At 34.5% G+C, this 10,518-nt stretch overlaps 1 protein-coding gene across 1 annotated transcript in view; it reads right to left on the bottom strand.

Moving 5' to 3' along the window:
• rragca (Ras-related GTP binding Ca) overlaps positions 1–8,722 on the bottom strand; it is a 10,050-nt gene extending 1,328 nt beyond the window's left edge. The window contains exons 1-7 of the mRNA XM_048153126.1: positions 8,350–8,722; positions 6,457–6,660; positions 5,386–5,585; positions 3,598–3,712; positions 3,203–3,345; positions 312–460; positions 1–235 (exon numbers count right to left, since the gene is read on the bottom strand). The exon at positions 1–235 is cut by the window's left edge and continues 1,328 nt beyond it. Of these exons, the coding sequence (XP_048009083.1) occupies positions 84–235; positions 312–460; positions 3,203–3,345; positions 3,598–3,712; positions 5,386–5,585; positions 6,457–6,660; positions 8,350–8,529 (1,143 nt within the window). The 5' untranslated portion in view covers positions 8,530–8,722 and the 3' untranslated portion in view covers positions 1–83. The remainder of the gene's footprint in view (positions 236–311; positions 461–3,202; positions 3,346–3,597; positions 3,713–5,385; positions 5,586–6,456; positions 6,661–8,349) is intronic.
• Between the last annotated feature and the right edge of the window lie 1,796 nt (positions 8,723–10,518).

Raw genomic sequence — 10,518 nt, 5'->3', positions numbered from 1 at the left:
TGCAGCCCATCTTATAGTCTCTCTCTCTTATTACCTTTTCCATCATCTCCGCACTTTTCATCATTGTCTTTATCGCCATCTATCTACACAGTGCTCCTGGGGGTTCCGTTTAAGGCAACAGTCTTCATGAGAGGGGTGCCAATTGGCTGGTTGCTTGTCCTTGAGGTGGAAACACCCACTTCGAACACTTCATGAATGGCTTTCCGGAAACAGTGGAAATTGTAGTCTATCAATCCTGTGGCACAAAAAGGAGAGTTAAAAAGAACCGCTAGTATCAAAGACAGCAATATAACAGTATTACTGTGGTGTACCTTTGCGCTCAAAGCTCTCTTCTCTCAGGATGCAGACCAGAGCAAGGAACCTGGTGACCTCTTTCAGGTACAGCACTGTGGTGTTGTTGAGTTTGATGATGGCCATAGACTCCTTATCATATGCACTGCCACTGCCATCCTCCTTTAATCTACATGATCAAACCATACACTTACAATGCAGAACTGATATATGCATGCAAAAAAAATAACATTAGGAAAATGTGAGCTCCTCTTCTTAAGAGGAAAGGAACCTAATTCATTTTTAATGAAAGCTACAACCATGGCCATTTTTTAACAGTATGTAGAAATGTACATGGTGAAATGTTACATCAGAAGTTTTAATGTACATTATTAAAATGGAATTAGCATTGGAATAACACTGGATAACGCAATTCTAGATCCAACTTCCATTATTTACAGAAATGTTAAAACAATGACATAATTAAAAATGCTTTCCATCATTCTGACAGATAAAAATAAGGTGTCTGTCACATTTCATTACTTTAAAAATAACAGTAAAGCATATTAGTTGGCAAAGAATATAAAGTTTTAAAGTGCTTCCATGGACAGAAGAAAGATGCGAGAGAAATTTAGATATAGAACGATAAAACGATAGATAAAATAATAGATAGAAAGATTAAATGATAGACAACTATAAAATGATAGATAGAATGATAAAACGATAAAATGATAGACAGAACTATAAAACGATAAAATAGAATGACTTCTTTCTTTCTTTCTTTCTTTCTTAACGCCATACCAGCTTCAACGGCTATATTCATGGCGAGAATAAAGTATAATTAAATCAAAGGAAGATTAAAAAAGATGTTTCAAATTTATTTCCTCTAAAAATCTTAAAACCATGCTTGGGCTCACTTGATTAAAAACCTTTTCAAAACTATCAACAGAGTAAAAACGGTTTCTCACAGGGGTAAAATAGAATGACAAATAAAATGATAGGAAGAATGACAGATGAAAAGATAGATAGAATGATGAAATGATAGAACGATAAAAATGATAGAATGACAGAACAAACGATAAAATGATAGACGGAACTATAAAATGATAGAATGACAAAACGGTAGATAGAACAGATAAAAGGATAGATAGAATGATAAAATGATAGAACGATAGAATGACAGAACTAAAACGATGATAGATGGAACTATAAAACGATAAAATGATAGAATGACAAATAAAACGGTAGACAGAATGACAGATAAAAGGATAGATAGAATAATAAAATTATAAAATGATATACAAAACTATAAAACGATAAAATAATAGAACGACAAATAAAACGGTAGACAGAACGACAGATAAAAGGATAGATATAATGATAAAACAAAATGATAGACAGAACTATAAAACGATAAAATAGAATGACAAATAAAACGATAGAAAGAACGACAGAAGAAAAGATAGATAGAATGATAAAATGATAGAACGATACAATGATAGAATGACAAATAAAACGGTAGACAGAACGACAGATAAAAGGATAGATAGAATAATAAAATGATAAAATGATATACAGAACTATAAAACGATAAAATAATAGAACGACAAATAAAACGGTAGACAGAACGACAGATAAAAGGATAAATAGAATAATAAAATTATAAAATGATATACAGAACTATAAAACACTAAAATGATAGAACGACAAATAAAACGGTAGACAGAACGACAGATAAAAAGATAGATAGAATAATAAAATGATAAAATTATATACAGAACTATAAAACGCTAAAATAATAGAACGACAAATAAAACGGTAGACAGAATGACAGATAAAAGGATAGATAGAATGATAAAACAATAAAATGATAGACAGAACTATAAAACAATAAAATAGAATGACAAATAAAACGATAGAAAGAACGACAGAAGAAAAGATAGATAGAATGATAAAATGATAGAACGATAAAATGATTGAATGACAGAACTAAAATGATAGACGGAACTATAAAATGATAGAATGACAAATAAAACGGTAGATAGAACAACAGATAAAAGGATAGATAAAATTATAAAATGATATACAGAACTATAAAACGCTAAAATGATAGAACGACAAATAAAACGGTAGACAGAACGACAGATAAAAAGATAGATAGAATAATAAAATGATAAAATTATATACAGAACTATAAAACGCTAAAATAATAGAACGACAAATAAAACGGTAGACAGAATGACAGATAAAAGGATAGATAGAATGATAAAACAATAAAATGATAGACAGAACTATAAAACAATAAAATAGAATGACAAATAAAACGATAGAAAGAACGACAGAAGAAAAGATAGATAGAATGATAAAATGATAGAACGATAAAATGATTGAATGACAGAACTAAAATGATAGACGGAACTATAAAATGATAGAATGACAAATAAAACGGTAGATAGAACAACAGATAAAAGGATAGATAAAATGATAGAACGATAAAATGATAGATAGAATGACAGAACTAAAACGATGATAGACGGAACTATAAAACGATAAAATGATAGAACGACAAATAAAACGGTAGACAGAACGACAGATAAAAAGAAACAACGATAAAATGATAGATGGAACTATAAAATGATAGAACGACAAATAAAACGGTAGATAGAACAACAGATAAAAGGATAGATAGATAGAACGATAAAATGATAGATAGAATGACAGAACTAAAACGATGATAGATGGAACTATAAAAAAAATGATAAAATGATAGAACGACAAATAAAACGGTAGACAGAACGACAGATAAAAGGATAGATAGAACGATAAAATGATAGATAGAATGACAGAACTAAAACAATAAAATGACAGACAGATAGATAGATAGAATGATAGAGCTCCTATATGCAAATAAAAATCATATACAAAGTCTGACCCGTAAATACAGGAGACGTCGATGACCACATCAATCATGTCGCAGCAGAGCTCGTAGGACTGCATGTCCACCGGTGAACTGTCGGTGGCGATGTAAATCTTACTGACGACATCAAACAGGAAGGCCTTCTCAATCCCTGAATTCTATTAGCAGAGAAACACACATACACACATTGCATAATGCCCTGCAGGGTTTGATATGGGATCTTACAGCACTGAGAGCATAATAAAACATGCATGAGCATGACTGCATCAGAGATGGAGAGCCATTTCCACTGCAACAACAACACTATATATTCTTCATAATGACAATAATGTAGTGACCAAAGAGGGAATGAAAATTCATTAAGGTGCAACCATCTAGAAACATTGGGGTCTTGAGGTAGAGGCACGTACAGATATAAAGATGTTGAGAAGGTTCTCCAGTGTGGGAAGCTGAGGAATGAGCTTCTGGACAACTTTACTGAAGGCCTCGAAGATGGAGTGATCATATATACTGGTCAAATAGAAACTGCAGAGGACAGAAAAAAAAAGCCTTTGAATGAGATACAAAACATCCGATAGATTTAATACAGCCAATACACCTAATTCTCATTTTACCATTATTAGCACAATGATCTAAATTCAGTGTAATGCTTTTCATAGGTTCTCATTTAGGTACTAGTACTGGTAAAAGTAAATTGCAGGGTAGTTAAAGAAACATTTCTCAGAACATTCACACCTGAAAACGGCAATCTCGCATCTATGTGCATGTGGTGAACACTTCTTAGTCAAAATGGGGGGGCTGGGGGGGGGGGTATTTATGTAAAAACAGTTACATAGCTATATATTGGGAAGACAAAAAATTGCAATGTTTTTGTAGCGAAATCTGTTGCCAAATGAACAGAAGTGTTACCAAGACAAAAGCCAGCAGAATCTGCCAGAACAGAAGTAGCTTAAAGGCTCTGACTTAATCAAATATCCTCTCATATCAGACCGATCTGATGTGCAAAGATCTCTAAGCTCTCTTCTGCAAATAAGATGAGCAACACTATTACTTGTAAGAAATGATAGTAGTTGCCAATTATTACAACACAATATAATAAACATTTGTACACCATAAATAGTAGTGCAAGTCTAATAAACATTCATTTGCCAAGTGAAGTCAGTGGTCAGTGCTTTGTAAACAACAGGCAATGGTGAATTGCAAGCATACTTCTAGCATGTTCTGCTAGAAGTATGCTTGCAATTCACCCTTGCCTGTTTACGAAGCATTGACCACTCAAGCCTCTTGTACACTTGACTTGGTGTACCAAACAGAGCTGAAGGAAAACAAGCTTCTTGCTTTCCTAGTGTGGCTTTAGCATGTAAATTCAATTGTATAAGAGCTAATTCCTCGATAGATACTAACATCCACATGGTCCCAAAAACTATAGTAACCTAAACAGCAACTAAAAAGTATGCCTTTTTTTTTTTACTGAGGTGATCAGAGCATCTGAAGTTGCCATATTTGGATTGATAAAGACAAATATTACAAATGTAAATGCAAATATTTTCAGATAATGCATCATTAAGCAGACACTCTTTATTTAGATCAGAGGGTTGAGAGCTGTGTATTCATCTTCACTTTCAGTAAAGAGTACCAGGAGATTTTAAAGCATTAGTGAAGACAGCAGGAAAAAAACAAAACAAAAACATGTAATCGGATCCAACCATAAGTGGCACTCTATTTAAAATTTGATAACAAAATTAATTTTGCAAATGCCTATAATGACTGAGATTTAACACAGAGCTCATGAAACATCACCATTTCCTTGGAGAACCACTTTTCAACATCAATCCATTGCATCCATTATTAAGTCAACACCAGAGTGGCTCTGACTTACAGTAGTTTCTCTGATTTAGTGACATAAAATAAACAAACCAAGAAACAAAATCAAACTTTAGAAACATCCTTTCCACATATTCACACATTAATTAGCTGTTCTGCAAAATGAAAACATTAAGAATGTCACATTAAAAAATTATGATGAAATCACAATGCATCTACATCAATGCAGGATTTCTGTTCCATCTTCTCAGATCACAGAAACACTGAAACATGGGAATCCAGCACATATTATATGCCAGCACATATTCCTGGCACATATAATCAAGGAGTATTTTAATCAATAAACAGCACAGAAATAAAATGCAAATGATTACCTGAGATGTAGTTTCTCTAAGCTGGCATCTGCCAGGTCATCATTAGCCCTCTGATGTATATCCCTCTGGGTCTCAATCTTATGGTCATCTGACAGGCCATCTACTTTATGGATGAACACTTCAAAGTTGATCTCTGGGTTAACTCTGTAGGCCCGTGATACTGTTAGGTGGAGTCGACCAAGGGCCTCCACGTAGTCATCCTTTTATACAGAGAAAAAAAAATACAAAATGTTATGAGTTGGCAATGTACAATCGAGACTGATTAGGTTTAGAGAAAAAGCTATACTTGAGGCTACCAAAGAAATTGAAAATTACATTGTACATATTTACAAAATAAAAGAATGCAGAACTAAAAAAATAAATGATGCAAAAATATAGCAGTCTCTTCTAAATAACAGAAGACAAGAACATTAACAGCTCTTCTTGACACAACAACACATCATTTGTGCGATATCACACTCTGCTGTAGTTGAGACTTCTACTAGTTATTAGCTAATCTGCAATCTAATCAACCATATCCTTTAAAATAACTTTCAGCTAGAAGAAACACTGAAGGGCTGAGAGAAGATACCGACTCCTCTGTATCAGCAGAAACGCAGTCAATCTTGTGTCTATTTTTACCTTAAGCCAATGAGATACAATGAGCCAAGCCTCAATGACAAACACCATTCAATTAAATGAAACCAGAATATCTGGACTCAATGCCAAGATTTAAATAATTAACCATTTACAACCATTAACCCATATCAACTACAGTTAAACACAATCTTTACAATAACTTTAAATTTAAAACTTGATTCATTTAAATTAAATGACTTTCTTTTTGAAACATACAAACAAACTTAGACACTTAGAAGCTCTGTTTTATCTGGGTAGAAATAAAAGAAGTTGAATAAATAAACTTAAAACCTTAAATATTCCACCAACAAATATGATATAGCTGGTCAGCATTTGTAATTACAACGTTTCACACAAAAATACAGCCATCTCGAATTACTGACAGAAATGCATCACTATGTTGTTTGGGTGTATACAGTAATTAGAGTCAAGGCTTTGAATTTCCCATTTCACCTGTGCATCGATGACAAATATCAAGGCCCCAGTTCCTCTGAAAATCATCTCGTAGTCAAAGGTAGGATCAAAAAAATCAACTTGTCCAGGGAAGTCCCAGATCTGGAAGTTGACAAAGGAACTGCTGGAGATGTCATCTTTATAGATCTTGTTGGTGCTTTCCAGAAATAGGGTCTCGTTGGGGGACATCTTATGAAACACCACCTGATAAGTCAAAGACATTTAAAACATTACAAGCATTCTCGAAGTGCCCTGTCTCAACTCCAAAGGGTAATTATGTCAACCAGTTGTGAAATCAAACTAAAAGCCCAGTCACATGCTTCATGAGGAGCTTACTGGTGGCAAGGATTAAGTCTCGGGGGCCTCAGATTCAAATTCTTAAATCATAAAGTCAAGGTAATCATGCACACTATAAAGTTGCACTCTTTTTGCACAAAGTTTGCACATTTTTGATTGCAATTAGTTGGCGCTTTATCATTACTACCAATGGTTTTGGACATTATACTATAAACTAACACCAAGTGTGCGAAATAATTATTATGAGGAAAAGAAGTCGAAACAAAAAGATCTAATTCAACCATATTCAATTTTTGAAAGGGTTTACTATTTTGCAGTAGTGATAAAAGTTGAAATTCTTATTTAATCTTTCGCCAAATAGTGACTAAAAAACAAAAGTCGTGTTTGCCACAAAGTAACCAATACGGCACTCACACACTTTCCATTGAGAATCAAGTGGTGCGTAAATGAAGTACTGGCATTATGAATCGTAATGTTGCATATTTCATATCAAATACCCTTTCATAAACCCTGAAAGTCTGACACCTATTGTAGTGGATGCATGACACTGCGGCTTCACATCTCTTTATTTTTTTCATCCACGCGTGCTTATGAGTTCTCTCCCCGCGGCATTTGTGTGTTTCATGGTATGGCAGTTGTGACTGTCATGTGTTCATGTTCAGTGCCTGGAACATTTATCCTGAATTGGTGGTGTGGAAGTTGGAAAAAAAGAATCAAAAGGAACTGCTTGTTTGTTGTTATACTGTTTGCTACTTTTAGATTAATGATTTTTAAAATGCCTAAGCACTGGCTGAAAATGCTATATAAGATAAACATAATATTACCATTGTTATTATCAGTAGTATTATCCCAATCAATTGCATGAAACAGTCGGTCATGTGACGTCACCATGGAAGCGCCCACGAGGGGGCGACCCGCTCCATGCACAATAAAATAGCTTTTTCTAGTAGACTGTTATGTCTATAGTCTTCATTCCATGTAATTGTTCATCATTTTAAAAGCGCTGTTCATTACTTTGTGTACATCGTTTTTAATTAGCAAAAGTGCGCCTATAATGGCGAAATTTCTTAAACAAATATGAGTAATATAGGAGAAATGCACTCAAATGTCGACTTACACAATACGCAATTAATAGCCTTTGCATAACGTATATGATGCGCTAAAATAGTAAAAGATAGAAAACTCTTTGACAAGAATGAGCTAAACCATGAATGTTCGTACGATTTATATCATCGGTGTTGCGAGGGTGTGGGGGATGCTGAATGTATGAATAAGCATTTCAGGTTTTTATATGAAGAAATCACGTGCCACATTAATGCCGGGTGAGTTATCAAAACATGAACATAAGACATGCTACATATTCTTAGCCAGCTAACTGAATGTGATGTTTTTAGGCCTGTATGGCATCCAAGTCCGTAAATCCACCGCTGCTTAAGAAATAGGCTGGTTGTAACGGCTCTGAGTGCTGATCTTGCCCGTGCCCAGTGACAGTTAAGTAGCCCGGAGCGGCTCTGACCCGGTTGTAACTCGCTCGGCTAAGAAGTCAGCAGGGGAAAAGATCGTAGACTGTCTAAAAAAAACATCTCTTCCTCCTACCTTTTGGATAGAGGACTTTCCGCTCCTCCTTAATCCCATCAGCAAGATTCTTGGTTTGCTGTCGGAGGGACTAGGACTGTCCTCAATGTCTCCCTCCTCTTCTCCATATCCGAAATCTTTGGGAAATGAGTCCGCCACCCCGTAGCTGTCCGCCAGCGGTGCCTCGTACTGGATCGACATGTTGACCCCCCTCCCCAACCCCTTTAAAATATAACCTGCCCGATTATTAGTAATATAACCAGCATAAAATAAATGCTGAGAGAACAAACATAAAACCTCGTTACACTATAAATGGATGAGAGCAAACTTATTATGGATTCTCCTTTAAATCTTCAGTCTCTTGTGTTTCCCTTCTCGACGAAACGCCCACTTAAGATCGACACTCGCGTGTAATTGGACGGCCGTCCGGTAACTCGTATGCTGGTTGGCTAAATAAAGTGTCACTCAACTGAGCTATTGAAATGCGGGCGGATCGTTCCAAGTCATGTGCCTGGTGGTCACCTGACAAACGGATTCGTGTGAATGTCTGTTTTTTTCCGACCTTTCACCTAAAGTGTGCTTTCTTATCTAAAAATGCTGAAGAATTGTTTGTGAATGTTATATGTTGTTTATCCCTTTCAATTTTCCTTGTGGGAAAGTACGTTTTACTCCCTGGATATTAGACAAACTGTATGCTCTTTCTAAAACAAGTATGAATCAGCTCGACCACTTTCATGATCGATGTGAGAGCAATTTTATTATTACATTAATAGGCTAATAGACCCTTTCCACATTATGCATGCCAAATGTGGTAGTTGTAAAATTGTTTATATTAAGTCAAAACAGACATTTAATTTTAGACCATTCAAAACTTTAATTAACAGGCTATTGTTTAATATAATTAAATTATGATACACATAAATCGTGTATTTCAGTTTTATGTAAACCACAGGCCTTTCCAACACTGATGGACCAATGTGTCACATGGCAGACAAAAGCCAATGTTGTTATTGTTCAGTTTTACAAATGTATATGCACAACTATATAACTATATGTATTACATCAGATTGCAAAACTGAAGCACTTTAGTTTTTACAATTTTAGCAGCACAGATACATATAATTCATAAAATATTAATTCAAAAGATAAATTTAATGATCACTGGATGTTGGAAACTGCTTATTTGTTTTGTTTTGTTTTTGTGGTTAGGACACAACCAAATAAGAAGTATAAAGCAAGGATGGGATCTTATCTTAATAAAGATTTCTTGAAATGGTGCAAGTAAAGTTTTGCCATTTAAGAGTTGAATGGGAATGTAGAATTGTCTTACAAAACAGGTTAATTTGAGCAACTGTTTTGTAGTTTTATTCACTCATGCCTTCTTTTTCTAAAACAGCAAATGAACAAATATAACCAATCCAGTTCCGAATACTCAAATTAGAGTAGCATTTAGCTGCTAAAGTCACAGTATAAATATTTTTTTGTGTGAGGACTCAAAATATATATCCATATATATATATATGTCCAGTAGATGGTGGTGTGAGCACTCAAACTAGTTTGTTTTTTAAACTGTATTATTAATTCACTGCAATGTGGTATTAAAATTCGGGGAGAACAAGAAATAATAACACATTTCAAATGTCCCATTTTATTATGAGGTAATACTTATCATCAAATTTACGATTCTTCTCTTTAGTCAAGTGTAAGACAAGAACAAGGATAATTTCTTCTGAACCAAAGTGTGACATGAATAGATGATGATAACCTTTCAAGCTAACAGTAATGGAAACAGAAAACATACAAAAAACAAACAAACACACAAAACCATAATTAATAAAAAATAGTATTAATATTTGGATTTGGTGGTTGTGAAGAGAGCTCATTTAAAGGTGCCCTAGAATTAAATATTGAATTTATATTGGCATAGTTGAATAACAAGAGTTCAGTACATGAAAAAGACATACACTCAAACTCCAGTGTTTCCTCCTTCTTATATAAATCTCATTTGTTTAAAAGACCTCAGAAGAACAGGCGAATCTCAACATAACACCGACTGTTACGTAACAGTCGGGGTGTACGCCCCAAATATTTGCATATGCCAGCCCATGATCAAGCCATTAGACAAGGGCAGAACGTCTCAGCACAGCTGAATCATCAGACTAGGTAAGCAAGCAAGAACAATAGCGAAAA

This window comes from Megalobrama amblycephala, linkage group LG13, assembly GCF_018812025.1.
Source record: "Megalobrama amblycephala isolate DHTTF-2021 linkage group LG13, ASM1881202v1, whole genome shotgun sequence".
NCBI classification, from domain to species: Eukaryota; Metazoa; Chordata; class Actinopteri; order Cypriniformes; family Xenocyprididae; genus Megalobrama; species Megalobrama amblycephala.
This window is presented reverse-complemented; position numbering and strand designations above follow the sequence as displayed.